We start from the raw sequence: 17,841 nt of genomic DNA on the forward strand, positions 1-17,841 counted from the left end.
CTTGAACCCATATGTCTACTGATGTGGGTGGCTAGCTCTTCTTCCTGACCGACACTTGGTACTTCACTATCTAAATGCTGCAGAGTAAATATGGGAGGCATACATGTCTCACATCAATTTCAAGAACAACACCAGCCCCAAATGCCTAATTCACAAATATATCCATGTTTTTAATTATTAAACAATGGTAGCTGAAAAAGTCATACCATAGCCTTAAGTAAGAAATTTCACTGGAGCCAATTTACGAAACTATCCCCTCAGGGCCGTCTTAACAACATTGTAGGCTTTGGGCAAAACAATGCACTGGGGCCCCCTACCGGCGCTACCAACCCACAGGTATAAAAATGTAAAATAAAAATAAACGGTCAATAAAATTAAACATAGATTTATTGATACTAAAATAATAATTAAAAAAGGCAACAAAAAACAACCAAAAAAATACAACCCCCCCGCAAACAAAATAAAATCAAAATCAATAATAGTTCAAAAACATTTCAACATATAAAAGATAATTAATTAGTACACCATACAGACGGAGATGAATTATTATTATTGATGGATAGAATGAATTATTTATTATAAATCAACATAATCGTTTGCGTAATTTATTTGCAGAGAATTGATTTATAAGTGGTTTAAAGTCAACGGTCTTCATGAATCATTTTCCATGCACATGAGTGAAAGCCAGTTCAAACGTTGCTGCCCCATTGTACTGCGAAGCTGATTCTTTATTAGCTTCAATCTTGAAAATGAACGTTCCCCTGTACAGTTGGTTATCATCGTGGACATGACCACTCGGAGTGCAATTTCAACATTAGGAAATACTGATTTCAAGTTGTCTGAAATTATTTTTTTATACAACGCAGGGAGAGTGTCACAGTTTTCATCAAGAACCATGTAGTGCTTGAGATGCTTGCATTCATTTAGAAGATCGTCATTATTAAGGTCTTTGTGATCCATATTAGCTAGATCTTCACACGTTACGTTTAGCTCATCAGAATCAATTGTTTTTAATATAGTGAAGAAAAAAAACTGATTTCCAATCCACGAATAAGCTTCTGCACGTTTTGTCAGGTCAGAGTTCAGAGAGTCCAGAATAGGGAGGAATGTTTCTACCTCGAACTTTTCACTTTTATCATTTTTATGTAGAAATATCTCTTCTTCTGGTCCATTATTTCTACTAAGACGTACACGTCGCTTTAGTTCCCGTTTCTTCGCATCGCTCTAATCCAATTCTGGACACCTACTAGGACGTACACTTCGCTTTCCGGACACCTACTCCTGGCCTTCAGTTCATAGTCACTAAATTTGTCTCTAATTTCTTGAAGATACGTTTTCAGGGGACATACACGGCGAACTCGTTAATTTGACGAATCGGTGCTTGCAATCCAGCGTAGCGTCCAGATATATTTGAAGCATTGTTATACGATTGACCACGGCAGTTTGATAGCGGAATTTTGTTCTCATTCAGGAAATCCACAACAGTGTCTGCTAGATCCTTTGCTCCATGAGAAAATATGAGAATGAACTTGATGAAACGCTTCACAGACTCACATCCTCGAATGTACCGGACCTTAAATGTCAGTTGATCAATGTGTGAAATGTCTGGAGTGGATTCCACACTTACTGAATAATACTTTGACTCTTTCATGTCGTCCAAAATAGCACAAAGGACATGTTGCCCCATCAAATCAATAAATTCTTCACAAATATTTGCCGATAGATTTGATGTGTTCCCCTTTCCAGCATTTCCATATAGTTTGAGATGCTCGTCCAAACAATGGTCAAATTCACTCATCAGCTCTAGAATACCCCAAAAATTTCCATTTTTTGCTGACCCAATAGTTTGATTATCTCCAAGAAATTCCAAACCTCTGGAGACAAGAAAGCAAACGACAGAAACCACGCTTGTCAGAACTTTATGCCAGTACTCCTGTTCTGACCGATGATGTTTGATTAATAAAGAATCTACACACCCCGTTTCTTTACGCCGAATCAAATATGCCGCCATGTTCTTGCGATGTTCTTCTCCATTTTCATGTTCTACAATAAGATTGCTATGTTTCCAGTCAATGAATCCTGATGTAGAAAAGGGAGATTCTTTCTTGGACAACAGACGGCATGCAAAGCAATACAAACAACCCGGGGATGGTGAATGGAGTAGCCATTCGCCTTTTACACACTCGCCATCCCGCAGTTCACGTTTGAACATATTCCTTGATAAATACCTTGTCTCTTTCTCCTCCGGCTCTGGCGTACACTTTGCCTGAGTTTGAAAGGCTGCAATCATGATTCTGACACGATGCTGGCCCACTGCGAATCCAGTAATCCACTGTACTAGTATTCTTAATGTTCCATAGCCCGGGATCTGTGTCGTGAATCACACACTCGTTTTCCGTTACAGCTTTGTGTATTTCGTCTTGTGGAATTTCCCCAGCAGCAGAAATAGGTAATGATATGTCTGGAACTGGATTGCTGGATACAATAGTGAATATAGATGGCGATGCTGTATTTTTAGGAGCAGTACTAGTAGCTGATATTGCACCTGGATTGAACCAAGATGTTAGTTTTGCAAGTTTACTCGTTTTCCTTGTCTCCTCTGAAGCTCTTTTCCTCTTCTGTGCTCCACTCATAAAAGTACGTTTCATTTCTGCTCAATGGGTTATACACCTAGAAAAAATTTAAATATTTTTTAATTTAATTTATTACAAATATTTATATTATAATAGTGGGGATCCGCCCAACATATAATGTTAACAAATAAGCCTATATCTTGAAAAAACTGGATTTTTCTGTCCTGTCAAACGCACAAGTGCGCCGCTCAAAACAAACACTCTTAAATGATAGTTATGTTATGATTAATAAAGAAGATCTCTATTGCACTGCGCTGGTGACGAATTCCGCTAGATGTCACTATTTTTTAAAATTGGGAAACGTGCTTCCCACTGCACTTTTAAAGCAAATTAAATTGCCAAAAGATCTTTCAATATTCATTAACAATATGGGCAGCATGATGCCCCTAGAAGCGTGAGGCCCTGGGCAACTGCCCAGTGTGCCCATGCCTTAAGACGGCACTTTATCCCCTGCCACTTTAGCATGGTAGCTGTCGACCTACATTCAAGGTGTGATTCGTAGGATTGACCTCGAAGATGCCAACGACCGTCTGTTGCGTATGACGTTATTGTCGAACATTCCGATCAGCCACTAATGTTCCATTATATAGCTTGCACGGTAATTTTAAAGTAAAAATGATGATGCGTGTGTGGTATACGGTCAGAAAATGGTGATCAGAAATAGAAAAAGTGTATCGTCCTTCTATTTCGTTTTTATTTATAAAAGAAGAAAGATGCTTTAATTGTTGATTACACTGGACAACAAATTTTTACAAAAGTCATGTTACTGAAATAAAATTAGTCAATTCTTATCAATTTTTATGTGCTGAACACGAATATGACAGTCAAATTGCAAAATTGGCTCTAGTTTTTTTGTAATCTGCAAGAAATTAATGTTTACATAACGAAATGCATTCCAATAGTAAAAGGTCAACTGTAATAGCCTACCTATAAAAAATCAAGTCATTGACTACATCTTAGATTTCTTCGCCTGTCTCTTGTACAGCTGTTCGGGAGCATCTCTGAGGAGTGTCCAGCAGTAGTCAGCCAGCATTGTAGTGGACCATTTTCCCTGGTATCTTTGTTCCATTGTTGCGATATCTTGATGAAAACGTTCGCCGTGTTCATCACTAACAATACCACAGTTGCTAGGAAAGAAATCCAAATGGGAATGAAGGAAGTGAATCTTTAGAGACATATTGCAGCCAAGTTTCTTATACTTCATCAACATGTCTTCTACTAGTTCCTTATAGTTTTCTGCCCTAACATTTCCGAGGAAGTTTGTAGAAACTAGGCAAAAAGCATTCCATGCTTGTTTCGCGTCACCTTCCAGCAAGTTGTTGAACCGGTCATCTTTGAAAAGCTCTCGAATCTGAGGACCCACAAAAACTCCCTCTTTAATCTTTGCTTCGCTGAGTCAAGGGAATTTTTCATGCAGGTATCGGAATGCTGGCAAAGTCTGGTCAATGGCTTTCACGAAATTCTTCATCAAACCTAGTTTGATGTGAAGGGGTGGTAGCAAGATTTTCTGAGCCTCAACCAGAGCTGGGTGTTGGATATTCTTCTCTCCAATGGCTACATTCTGCCTGTGAGTCCATTCCTTCCTCATGTAGTGCATTTCCCTTGCTCGGCTATCCCACTCGCATAAGAAACACATGTATTTTGTATATCCTTGCTGCAGTCCCATTAAAAGGGCAACTACCTTCAAATCACCACAGAGGTGCCAGCTGTACTTGTTATACTCAATGGAATTCAGTAGCTGCCTTAAGTTATCGTATGTCTCTTTCATGTGGACAGCATACGCTACTGGAATAGATGGAAGAATGTTTCCATTGTGCAAAAGCACAGCCTTGAGACTCAGTTTCTAAGAGTCCACAAATAGTCTCCATTCTTGTGGGTCATGAGTGATTTTTAAAGCATTCATGAGGCCCTCAATATCGGAACAGAATATCAGATTACTTTCCTTTCTGAAGAAAGGCTCCAATTGCTGGTGGCGCTTTCGATATGCAGTAATTGTGACATCTTCTTCTAGAAGATTCCATTGTTGGAGTCTTGATCCTAGCAATTCTGCCTTGTTCTTTGATAAGTCCAAATCACGAATCAGGTCATTTAGCTCTTCCTGTGTTATTCTGTGTGGGGTTGATGATGCACCACAGTGAAAATCTGGATCACTGCATGCTGATGGACCAGGAGAAGAACAGGTCGACTCACCTTTGTCTTCGTCAGATGAATCAAGAGAATATTCTGCTGGAGGTTCTGGAATAGGAAGTCCCTCACCATGTGGAACTGGTCTCAATGCAGACGGAATGTTTGGGTAGACTATTCTCGACTTCTTTCGCTTTGTTATTCCGCCGGAAAGAGGAGGAACCAAGCAGAAGTAACAGTCATTTAGGTGGTTGCTTGGCTCTCTCCACACCATTGGGACTGCAAACGGCATTGATGACCTTTTGCAATTCAACCACTGTGAAAGCTGTGTTGTACATGTAGCACAGCATATATGCGGAGCCCAAGGCTTGTCTTGGTCACCAACCTTGCATCCGAAGTAAAGATGATATGCCTTCTTCACTTGAGAATTGATACTTTTCTTCTGGTTGGCAAATGTCACTTCCCCACAAATATAGCAAAAATTGTCCGCGGTATTAACACACTTTCGAGGCATTACTGTTCTTTATTGTACGTAAATGGATAAAATAATAAGTTTTATGTAACAGTAGCTTGAACTGTCTCGCACAACGTCTAAAATATTTTAAATGCTGAACCTATCTGATTGGGCTTTATATAGTACACTGCTTACGTCAGCTTCAGCAGCCGCCTGGCATTAGTATAATAGGCCTACACATGTATAGTACACTGCTGACGTCAACTTACTTCAGCAGCCGCATGGCATTAGTATTGCATTGCATCAGAAAATGATGCAATCAGCTGTGGATGATGTGAGCATGATGGTATTATGCAATGTTACATCATTATTCCGGATGTTGCTGCAGTCCTACTGGAGAAATTTACACAGTGAAACATAGAAAATGAGGTATATGAATATCTTCAAAACGAGAGCCAATACAAATTTTTCACGGTTATATTCGTGTTCGGCACACCAAAATACTACAGATTAGGGCCTTTTCAAGTCAGTAATGATTTCACTGTTGACCAGTGTTATCTATCAGACTGTCTCAAACCAGGAAATAATATAAAGAGCATTTTGAATAGGCCCTACTGTTTTCCTTCCGATATAGTCCTGATAGAAGCGATCAAATCAATCTAAACGTTGAAAAGGTTTTCGGCGAATCATTCAGGCAACCATCCAGGGAACTTGAAAGGCAAGCAGAGAGAGAGAGAGAGAGAGAGAGAGAGAGAGAGAGAGAGAGAGAGAGAGAGTGTGTGTGATGGATACACATTACACTTTATTAAATTAATGTCCAGACAAGCGGGAAAGTTTAAAATATATATCAATCCAGAGAAATTATGATGTTTAAAATAGTATTTCCCACCCACCCCCCTTCAAATGGGAATGGGTATCTTCCACTAGAGAAATGCCAATTAACAACCGATTTCTTTGCAGAATGACATCAATAGCATGGTCCAGGGCTGGAATGTGCATCGTATAAGGCCGACCAAAAACCAAAATAACCCAAATGGCAGACCTGTTGTGATGTGCAAATTTCCAATGATTTATGGAACCCGGAGCTTCCTCCAGTCAATGGACTAAGACCAAATAGAAATCTGTCGAGAAGAATGTGTATTTGGAGATGAATATCCATGTGACAGAGGTGTATTTAATATCTGTACTCTCTACATGGAAGAAAAGGGATGGACATCGCCTACAAATATTGACGATGCTTTGCAGTTGCATCGTAATGTACGAAACATGTTACTTGTGGATTTGTGACGATAAAGGCTTTAATACTACTGGGATTCTATGATGAGAAATATTATTTTTCTTCAGCAGAATAACACTAAATGATCTTCAAACGAGACTTCGCTATATCTCTAATTATCCAAGTGTACTTTGCACATATACTTCTTTATTCTAATTTTAAAACTGTCGTATTTTTCGTTTCTTGTTTCCCTTTTATATAATCAGAGAGAAAACTGACAAAGTGTGTTTAGGACGACAGCTACAAACTGTTTAATAGGACGTGAACTAAACTTTGATAAGATGACATTTTGATGCTTCAGCGGCAAAGAAGTTTGGAACCTACATCGAAAACCGGCAGAATTTTCATCATATAACGGGACACAAAAGTTGATTGAGTTGTTGACCCTGTGACTTCAAAAGTTTGCACTTGTAAGATAAATTTCGTTTTCGCACTGTAAGGGTAGAAGAACAGCATGTAACTGAAACTTGTTATGGGCCTCTCTCTCTCTCTCTCTCTCTCTCTCTCTCTCTCTCTATATATATATATATATATATATGACCTTATTACGAGTTATTTTTAATCTTCTTTTGAACAAATTAAATGTTAAATGAGTGTTCTATGTGACATAAAAACAAAAGCGTGCATGCATAGCATTTTTAAGTCCAATCATATTTTAGTTTAGGGTGCACCACTCTGGTTTTTATATTTTCCTTACTTATCACTTATATTTTCATTACCTCAGTAGTGTCCCTTTTCATTACCTCAGCAGTGTCCCTTTCATTGATTCTCACCCTGGTCACTTAACATCTGAAGCGTGATATGATTCCATACTTTATTTCTCATAAAGCTTGCTTCAATAGATGTTTTCAAACATTATCTCGCATGTTGAAAGTTGAGCAAATATCACCAGAATATACCATGTCAGACCTATAAAATGCTTCATACTCTTTGTATGTGTGTCTGTCAGAGATAGTCTTTCAATTGCAAACATCCATTCAAACTCAAAGAAAACCCCATTTTACCCCTATAGTACGTGTCTGTGTATGAGTGCGTGAGTGTAGGTTCTTATTTTAAAATCAAAACCCAAAGACACTTACCTTTTATACCTAATTTATTCTTTTATAAATATTTACAATCCAATTCACAATTCACAACTGAGCACTTTAAAAAGTTCATAGACTTCTTCTGTCTCTTTGGTTACTCTCTCTGTTTTTTGAATTTCTTCACAATCACAGTCTTTTCCTCCTCTTCATCCTCACTTTCTTCCCTTCTTCTTTTCTTCTCCTGTTTCTTTTTCTTCACCTGTCTACTTTCTCCCTCTTCTTCTTTCTCTCCAGAATCCCTCTCTTCTTCTTGCTCCTCTTGTTTCTTAGGGAAATCTGGAGACCAATGTCCTTTTTCTTGACAATAATAACAGGTATCTTGACTTTTGTCTCTTCTAGCCCCTGTTTTCCTTTTTTGACTGTCTGGACACTCTGAAGACCAATGCCCTTTCTTCTGACAGATATAGCGAGTATCTTGACTTTTATCTCGAAAGGAAGGAGAGTAGTCCGACGTCTGGTCTGAAGAAAATTTTCTAATGACCCCTCGCAAAGCTCTGATGAAACGTTCGCTCTGGGTAGTCTCTTCCATCGTTCTGCTCGGTTTGAGAGCGAAATGAATAGTGAAAGGACAAGACACATACCCTTAATATACGCTGGTCTGCCATGAATATAAATTAGACCATGGTGTTTAAACTTTAGTCATTTGACTTTTTGCACTCAAGATGAAACGATTCAATTCATTTGAGAAGAAAGAAGAAGAAAGTAAGAGGCAGAAACGTGATCTATCGCCTCGTACAAGAGCTGAAGTCTTGGCACAAATTCATGCTAGTGATTTTGAAGAGGACATGATTGAACCAAAATCCAAATCCAAAGAATCTGGACCTAGTCCAAGTTCGCCAGTCAATCCTGAAAAATACTATTCCATTCGAGAGACGGAAAAGCGTCCATCTAGAAAATTTAGAACCACGGCTTACAAATACACGGTGAAGTTTAAAGATTTCAAGTCCGAAGTACCGTTTAAGAAAGCTGAAGGGTTCATCACCGAGATGTGGGATTCTTTGCTCACCACACTCAAGCGACAATGTCAACCCAAAGAAGACGATCGCTTGAGACTTTCCATACAACACGACGGTTTGAAATCCCCTGTTTGGATCGAGTTTAGCACCCCTGCAGAATTGACCGCTTCCAAAGTCATGGACAAGATTGAAAACGTGCAACAATCCAATGACCAGTTTGACATCACCGATGGAAAAGCCACACTGGACATGACCCACATCTCTCCTCCTCAAGGGACCGGACAACGCAGAAAGACCTTATTGGTCAACAACTTTAGCATTACCAAAAAGAGCCTCGTTCAAATTAACAATTTTCATGATCACATGTGTTTAGCCAGGGCTATCGTGGTGAGACGAACCAAAGCCAACAAGAACGACACGATATAATGGAAAAGAGACTGGGAGAACATTCGAAAATCGAACCGAGCCAAACAACGATATGAAGCAGAACTTCTGTTACAACAAGCAGGCCTGTAAAAAGTCACACCCTGTGGCATTCCTGAGATGCAAACATTGCAAAATGTCCTAGTTCCACGCTACACCTTGAAAGTGTACCCTCAAGAAGTGCATGGGCCTTTGTTGTTTCGAGGCCGAGATGTTAAAGATGGAAAATACATTCACCTTTATTATCACGATGAACATTTCGATACCATTACCAGTATCACCTCATTCCTGGGATACAGTTATTACTGTGAGAAATGTGACTATGGTTATAACAATCGAGAGCAACACAAACATTGTGGATCGAAATGCTCTCAGGATATTTGGTCTCTCCACCCTGTCTGAGCGAAGGACAAGAAAGAGTGAATTGTCCTGCTTGTCTGCGCACGTTTGTCAGTTCTACCTGTTACCAACAATATTTGAAAACACAAGGTTCACAGAAGAAATGCACTTGTCAACTCCTGAGATTGTGCCCAACGTGTGGGCAAGGCCTATGTACCAATACTGCCAAGGCACACATATGTCGAGGAAAGAAAAAATGTCACATTTGTCATCACATCGTGGACTTGGAACATCAATGCTACATGCAAAAATACCAACCCCAACAAGAGAAAAATGACGGTCACAAGAAGAAGAAAGGCAATTTCATCTTTTTCCATTTCGAATGCATGCAAGAGACTGGCGCTCACATTCCTAATTTCTGCGTGGCTCATCGAGCGTGCGAGAAGTGCATTCAACAACCAATCGTTAGTCATTGCCCTCACTGCAGCAAGATTCCTGGAGGACGTGAAAAAATCTTTCGAGGACCGAACACGCTGGCCGATTTTGCCAAATGGGTCTTAGACCCCAGCGACAAGACATGGAGTAAACAGGGCATCGAACGTTACAGAGATTGTCATCGTCATGCCACGGTGATGGCTCACAATTTCTCGGGATACGATGGACAGTTTCTTTTGAGGTACTATTTGGAACATGGCACTGAACGTCCTAAAGTCACTTTGAACGGAGTCAAAATCGTTTTCATGCAAATGGGACAAGTACAGTTTAAAGATTCGATGAGTTACTTGGCCATGCCTTTGAGTCGAATGCCTAAAACGTTTGGAATGACAGAAATGGCTAAAGGGAACTTTCCACACTTTTCAATAAGGAAGTGAATCAACATGCTGTTCTACCCCATTTGCCTAAGGCCCACTATTACGACCCCGACAACATGCGTACCGAACAACGAGAAGCTTTCTATGCTTGGTACCAGGTTCACGCCTCAGACCCTTTTGACTTTCAGGAAGAAATGCTAAAGTATTGTCGTTCCGACGTGGACATTTTACGCCGTTGCTGTAGAAAATGTCGAGAACTGTTCATGGAACACGGAGGGGTCGATCCTTTGAAAGAAGCTTGCACCATTGCCAAAGCGTGTTGCTTAGTCTACCGGCAACGATTCATGCCTGAAAACACCGTGTCTGTCATCAGTCCTCAAACGACCAACTATGTCAAACGTCAATATTCGGTCAAAGCCCTACGTTGGTTACATTACTTGTGCGACAAGAAAGACAAATGGATTCAGCATGCCCGCAAAGGAGGAGGCGAAAAGACCATCGGAACGCATTCGGTCGATGGCTGGGACTTAGAAAACCCCAAGATCGTGTACGAGTTTAACGGTTGCTTATTTCACGGATGTCCCGTCTGTTACCCTGATCGTGGCACTAAAAATCAGTTTTTACATCGAACCATGGAAGACTTGTACCAGAGCACTTGATTGAAGTTAGAACAGCAAGGATACCAAGTGGTGGAAATGTGGGAACACGAATACGATCACCGTTTGAAAACCGATCCCGAGTTTAAACACCTCGTGGAAAGTTACCAGTTCATGGACCCACTGAACCCAAGTGACAGTTTGTACGGAGGAATTACCAATGCCACCTGTTTGCTGTACCAAGCCGACGAAGAGAAAGGAGAAGAAATCAAATACTTGGACGTGTGTTCGCTGTATCCCTACATGTGCAAATATTGTCACTTTCCTGCAGGACACCCGCAATTGTTAACGGAACACATTGACCTGAACCACATTCGACAATACGAAGGTTTGATCAAGTGCAAAGTCTTGCCTCCCACTGACTTGTACCATCCCGTGTTACCTCACCATTGTCAAGGCAAACTGATGTTTCCTTTGTGCCGTACATGTGCCGAAACGTGCAACCAAGGCCAACCTTGTCATCACACCCAAGAAGAACGCGCCTTGCGGGAACCTGGGACAGCGTAGAATTGTTTAAAGCTATGGACATGGGATACCAACTGTTAGAAGTATACGAAATTTGTCACTTTCCCAAGACACAACAATACCACAAGGGTAACCCCACTCAGAAATACATTTTCGCAGACTACGTGGATGCCTTTTTGAAACTGAAGCAGGAAGCCAGTGGTTATCCGTCCTGGTGTCACACTGCCGAAGACCAAATTAAATTCAAAGAGAAATACTGGGCACAAGAAGGCATCTCTTTGTATCACATCGAGAAAAACGAAGGCAGGCGATCGTTTGCCAAAGTGATGTTAAATTGCTTGTGGGGTAAAATGGCACAACGACCGTGTTTACCCAAGACGGAATATTTGACCGAACCTTCCCGTTACTTTCAGATGATTCACGAGAAAACTAAATTCACGAAACACGTGGAAGTCGTTCGCGAGGAATTGATCTTAGTGAATTAGGAAGAATATTTGGACTTTGTACAAGCCGACCCTTTTGGAAATGTCATCTTTGCGGCTTACGTGACAGCCCATGCTCGCTTAAAATTGTACGAAGCTTTAGAACTGTTAGGGGATCGCGTCCTGTACTTTGACACGGACAGTTGCATCTACATCCATCGACCGGGTCAGCAACACCGTAACATCGAAGGAGACCGTTTAGGAGCCTGGACAGATGAGCACCTCGACGACAAAATTCTAAGTTTCGCAAGTGGCGGTCCTAAAAATTACGGCTTCGAATACCGGGAGAAGCAAGGAGAAGTGCACACGGCGTGCAAAGTGAAAGGATTGACTCTGAATTATCGTACCAGTCGAGTGGTGAAGTTTGGCGTATTGAATGAAGCCTTGCAGTCTGGAAAAGATGAACACTTTAAAGTGACCACTTATCAACCAAACAAGATTGTACGTTTACCCACTCACCACGTCGTCAGTCGACCCTTGGAAAAAGTCTATCAAATCGTGTACAAGAAGCGACTGCGGCTTCCCAACCACTTTACTTTTGACGTATGGACATGTTGGTATAAAACATTGGTTGTAAGTGGATAGCCACCCACCAGAAGCATGACTTCGCCACATCAAGAATCGAGTGAGAAACCCAATGAGAACTCCAAGTTCAAACCCCACCATTGTTGCCTAACTATTGTGATTGCGCCCGTCGAATGGCCCACGGATAGGAAAGGATTATCTACTTCGCATGTTTTAGCTAGAACAGGATTTGTCTACTTGGGACCTGAGACTGGATTGGGATACGAAGTACAATGTTTCCGTTGTGGCCTGAAGTTACGAATGGATCTATGTATCTATAAAGATTCAGCTATTCTGGAACATACTCGATGGTCTCTGCACTGTCCTTACCTTTCATTGGCTTTTCCAGCCGTTACACTACGGTACAAATATGACGGCACCTTAGAGACGGTACCTTCCAAAACAAGACGTAAAAAAGGAACGATATACAAGCTGGAGACTTCAATGCGACTAGTATAAAAAGGAACCCTAGGCAAGAGCGATAGTTCATTGTGACTACCAAGACCAAACGAACAAGATGAATCCTTTGAAAGAGACAACATTTTAGTTTGGGGATTGTAAAAATGTTTTACCTTCCCCTAGTGTGACTAATACTGGATGGATAAGACCAATGCATTGCGACGGAAAATGTCCGGAAGGAAACTGCAAGTGTCCATGCGGTTACCATTGTAATTGCGTAACGGAGTTTGCAGACGAGTGCGATTATGAGCCTTGCGATGGGAGCGATGCTGTACGCTGTGACCTAGCGATGCCGTAAAGCATCATGGGAACTTTGTTCTCACTACCCCTATCATGGAAAGTGATGCTGTGCGTGTCAAACCTGAGGGATGCAAAATCGATGTCCCTGGTAATCGTGGACACTTTATTGGGTTTCATGGTCAATGTGGATGTCAACCTTCACGTTTACCCCCCTACGGATGTCATCCAGCCCTAAGCAAACTCAAGTCCATGTCACCCTTCCCTCATTGAAAAGAACCTGTGAAAGACAAATGTTCGTTTCCTGTGCGTTTGTCTGAATACTGTGACTTTGAAAATCGTCTTCAATCGTTCAAAGGAAAATGGCCTAAGTATCTGGGAGGACCGACCCCCGAAGAATTAGCCAGAGCCGGATTTTTCTACTTGGGCGAAGGGAATAAAGTCAAGTGCTTCAGTTGCGGTGTGTCACTTCACCACTGGGAACCACAAGATTCGGCCTACGTAGAACATGCTCGATGGTCACCGAATTGTCATTACTTACCCTTAGTGGGACCGAGACATTGAAGTAACTTACCATGTCGTTGAAGAAGAAACCAGACTGGCTAGGAATCAAATGTTGGACATCACCGAGACCAGTATTTAAACTCCATTTCAAAAATGATATTGAATCATTGCCTAAAGAACTGCAAGAGAAGATTTACAAGGAAGTTTGGCAGGGACTTGCCAGAGTGAAATCTCAATGGTTAACTGTAGCACTTTTGTGCCGAGAAATTCACAAGAGGAAAGTGAAAAAACTGAACCAATGTGTTAGATTTCTCTGGGTCAAGTGTGCATTCATCCTATTATATCACTTTAGACCGTTTACATCAAAAGATTTCAGTGACATTCTTGGACGTTACCCTGAGTGGCAGTGGACAGAAATTACTTACTATGTGGATTACTTTTGCTCTATGAGAAGATTGTAAATTCTGACTGACCTATTCATGGATCCTTTGCTAGAGAACATTCGTGCTTTGCCTGTGGAGTTGAGAGAAAGGATTTACCGAGAACTGGTCAAAATTCAAGTGAAACGCAAACGCAAAGTTATTCGTCCGTTTTTAAGTTATGCTCTTTTCCAAAGTATAAGAAGACTGATTGTGAGTGGATATTACATCAGTCACAAAGGTAGACGAGGCTATTGGCCACCACCCAGTGATTCCAAAAATAGTGTATATACTTATGATACTTTACAAGAGAACATTTTGGGCTTGCCTGTGGAGTTGAGAGAACACATTTACCGAGAACTGGTAAAAATACAAGTCAAACGTAAAGAACAATTGCATCCGTTACGTCACCAGATGTTTAACCACTGGTACCTAAATGCTATAAAAGAACTGATTCGTCAGAAATTGTTTCAGTGGTCAGACCTTGTTAAACACTTTGAGTTAGTGAATCAACGAAATGTTCATCATTTTGGTTGTTTAGAGATTCACCTAGTGCAACGCATTGAGGAAGACGAATTAAAGGATTACAAAGGTCTATTACGTGGAATTTACTTAGAGGAAGAGGAAGCTTCTAAACGAACTCTGAAGTTTAGGTTACAGTATGTAAGATTTAGATTCCCCACTGGAGAACAAAGATCTCTGGCTAGAAAGTACGTGTATTGCTTCCGAAACAAAGAGACTATAAAAACAGGAATCCATGCCACGACTTTTATCACATGTGATTGAACAGATTCTGTGGAAGGAACTCAATCAAAATATTCAAACCGTGGATCACTACCATCAATTATTACAAGAACTGTGTCCATTCAATTTGGGACGACGCATAGTATGTCTTAGTGACTTTTTTTCTGGGATTTCGTTTACCAGCCGATTCCTTGTGGACTCTTTACGAACAGTACTTACCACCCCAATGGCCTTAAATGGTCACGAAAGACTCCTTTTGCTCAAAGCCTTGCGTTTTCACTTGGATACTTCTCGACCTCAACGGGAAAAAAGATTCGTCAACCTTTAGCTACCAAAGACGTGTATGACGATGTGTGTGTAGCTTGTGACTTACACCCCCATTGGACAGATGTCCGTGCCTGGAGAAAAAGGGGGTTTTGAGGCCTGGACCCAAGAAGTGGCCCAGTATCCACGAGAGTTGTTCAAGGAAAAAAGTTACTTTTCAACCTGTGTTAGTGACAGTGCCAGAAGAAGAACCCGTTACCCAGGACAGGACTCTCGTGAACATGCCTGAAAGACCCTTTCGGGAGGACACTTGTGTGACCTTACCCAGTACAGAGCTGGTCAGAACATTACCCAAAACGTGTTGTACAGACACTTGTGTTTATTCCACGTTGATGGTTTTCATGTGCCTTTTATCGTTGTGCTTTTATGTATTTTTGTCTTTCGTGTTTGTTTAAAACATTCAATAAACGTGTCCTGAAAAAAATCTGTAAACTCTTGTCTTGTCTGTTTTCGTGTCACAAGTGACATTCCTAACACTATGGCTACCTCTGCTGTCTCTGCTCCCTCTTCTCCACTGTCAAAGTCATCAACGAACACTTAGATCGTGCCAGTTGGGAGGCTTTGTATCTTCGCCATCCCTTTAACATGCTCATTGCTGGACCTAGCGGTTCAGGCAAAACAGAATTCGTCAAACGTTTGATCGAACATAAACATCATTTTATCGATCGACCACCTCAGCGCATCGTGTGGTGTTACAAAGAGTGGCAATCGGCGTACAGCCTCTTGCGAGAAAGTCAAGGCGATACCATCGTGTTTGTGGAAGGCATTCCTAAAGAATACGACGGAATCGTCTCTGACTCTCGTCAAACCCATTTGGTCATTTTCGACGACATGTTAGGGAAGACGGAGAAGAAATTAAACTGTGGTTCACACGCAAAGGGCATCGTCGTAATGCCAGTGTCGTTTACATCACCCAAAATTTGTTTCAACAAAGTAAAGCCCATCACACCATCAGTCTCAATGCGCATTACGTGGTCTTGTTTAAAAGCCCTCGAGATAAATAGCAAGTGCAAGTCTTAGCCAAACAGTTAGGAACGCATTGGCTGACTCAGGCGTACGACGATGCCACTCAAACTCCACACGCTTTTTTACTCGTCGATTTGAAACCTACGACCCCCGATGATTTGTGATTTCGTACCCAATTGTTTCACCACTGGTGCCAAGACGGAGAACCTGTCCTGTACACGTCTCCGTCCTCGACTTAACCCCTACAAAAAATCTATAAAAACCTCAGACACTTTTCGTCTGTCTCACACAGTTTGAACATGACGTCTCTTCAGTCGCATCTTCCCGTCAAATTGATTCGTGCACAAATTCGGGTTCGTGTCTTAGAAGCTAGTCTCAAAGAAGTCTTACGATGGTTCACGGTGACAGCATGTCAATTACTGCAAGGGATCATTTAGATTCCTCATCAAACCAAACGCTTTTTTGATCGCAACAAAGTCGCTTTCACCCAACTGGCCGATCCCGGCATCGACACTCAGACCAAAAACAAATCATTTTGAAACCTAGAGGGAGCGGTACTCTAGGAGGGGTCATCATTCGCTCTCTCTTAAGATGGGATCCTAATGCTCCCAAAGTTCTCCCCAAGAAAAAAGTCAAACGAAGCTCCAAGAAGAAGAAAAAGAGCCACGGTGTCAAGCCCAGGTCCCCAAGGAGACCCGTGTCTCCAAGAACTTCTCCAGTGGCCGGTCCCTCCTATTACCGGTCAACACCCCGGAAAAAGAAAAGCCCCCAGAAAAAGAAACAGAGAAAAAGTCCCCAGAAAAAGAAAAGTCCACAGAAAACTAGTCGCAAGAGAAGCACTTCGGCCTGGACGCAACCTTACACTCGCAAACCACGACCTGCAACGGCGGTGACCGCGTCTCCGGTAGCCCCAGGTTCATTCACTTCTCCGTTGATGACACCAAGAAATGAAAAGTACTTGGAGACGTTGATCACACCAAGAACTTCTCCGTTGATGACACCAAGAACTTCTCCAGTGACAGGACCCTCCAATTTAGTGGCAGTGGCCGCTGCTCACAAAGTACCTGCTCCCAAAATCAAACTTCAAGAAAGATCGGGCATATTACAGAGTTTACTGGATTTGTCCAAGGAAGAACTGGCTCGATTTAGTCCTTTACGTATCCCTGCACGACGTGTCATGCCTGTCCTCAAGTTAATACGACGTAAAGACAATCAGTGGCGACGCGTTCCAGTATAAAAGATGATGTGTGGCCAAGTAGAGGTATCAGTTTTTTGGTGCTCCTGAAGACTCAAAGATGTCACCCTCCAGTAAATATCCCTCTTCTAAAACCCAAGGAAAGAAAAGGAAAGGACTGCCTCCTCGTTTAGTCAAACATGGGGACATGTTATCTGTCCTGTCCAAAGCTTCTCCACCCCTACGAAAAATCTCATTCAAACAGCCTCCAAAGAGGTCATCGATACCGTGTGCGAATGTTGTTTGAACGTCTTGAAAGGCACGATCCCTTTGTCCAAACACCAGAAACAATGCTTAGGCAAACATCGTCACGTTCTTCGCCAAATGGTTCAAAAGAAAATTCCCATCGGACAAAAGAAGAAGATGTTGGTCCAACGTGGAGAAATTTTACCCCTCTTGTTAGGCCCATTGCTGAAAGGAGTCTTGGGAACCATGTTGGGAGGGCTGGTGGGAGCAAGATAAAAAGAACCTCTGGAGTCCCAAGATCTCACAATTGACCCCTGACATCCCATGGAATGAAGAAAACTAGCTTTAGTGCCTTACAAACGATTGATGGAATACCATCTTTGGCAAGAACAACGCACCCCTCATTTACCTCCCAATCTCCATTTGACTGAGATGTCCCAGTTACAACAGGTACTGCAGTTATTGATGGATCGCCAAGATTTGTCCGAAACAGAAAAAT

The 17,841-nt window shown here is 41.7% G+C and overlaps 1 protein-coding gene across 1 annotated transcript; it reads right to left on the reverse strand.

Moving 5' to 3' along the window:
• Window positions 1–1,336: 1,336 nt before the first annotated feature.
• LOC149800438 (zinc finger MYM-type protein 1-like) lies at window positions 1,337–2,011 on the reverse strand. Its single transcript, XM_089958438.1, has one exon. It carries the CDS (start codon window positions 2,009–2,011, stop codon window positions 1,337–1,339), a length of 675 nt encoding a protein of 224 aa, XP_089814564.1.
• Between the last annotated feature and the right edge of the window lie 15,830 nt (window positions 2,012–17,841).

Source organism: Sinohyriopsis cumingii, chromosome 5 (genome assembly GCF_028554795.1).
Source record: "Sinohyriopsis cumingii isolate HCF-2022 chromosome 5, ASM2855479v2, whole genome shotgun sequence".
In the NCBI taxonomy this organism is placed as follows: domain Eukaryota; kingdom Metazoa; phylum Mollusca; class Bivalvia; order Unionida; family Unionidae; genus Sinohyriopsis; species Sinohyriopsis cumingii.

Excerpts from the sequence above, each read along its gene's own strand:
- LOC149800438 (XM_089958438.1), bottom strand. The coding sequence starts at position 2,011 with ATGGCGGCATATTTGATTCGGCGTAAAGAAACGGGGTGTGTAGATTCT.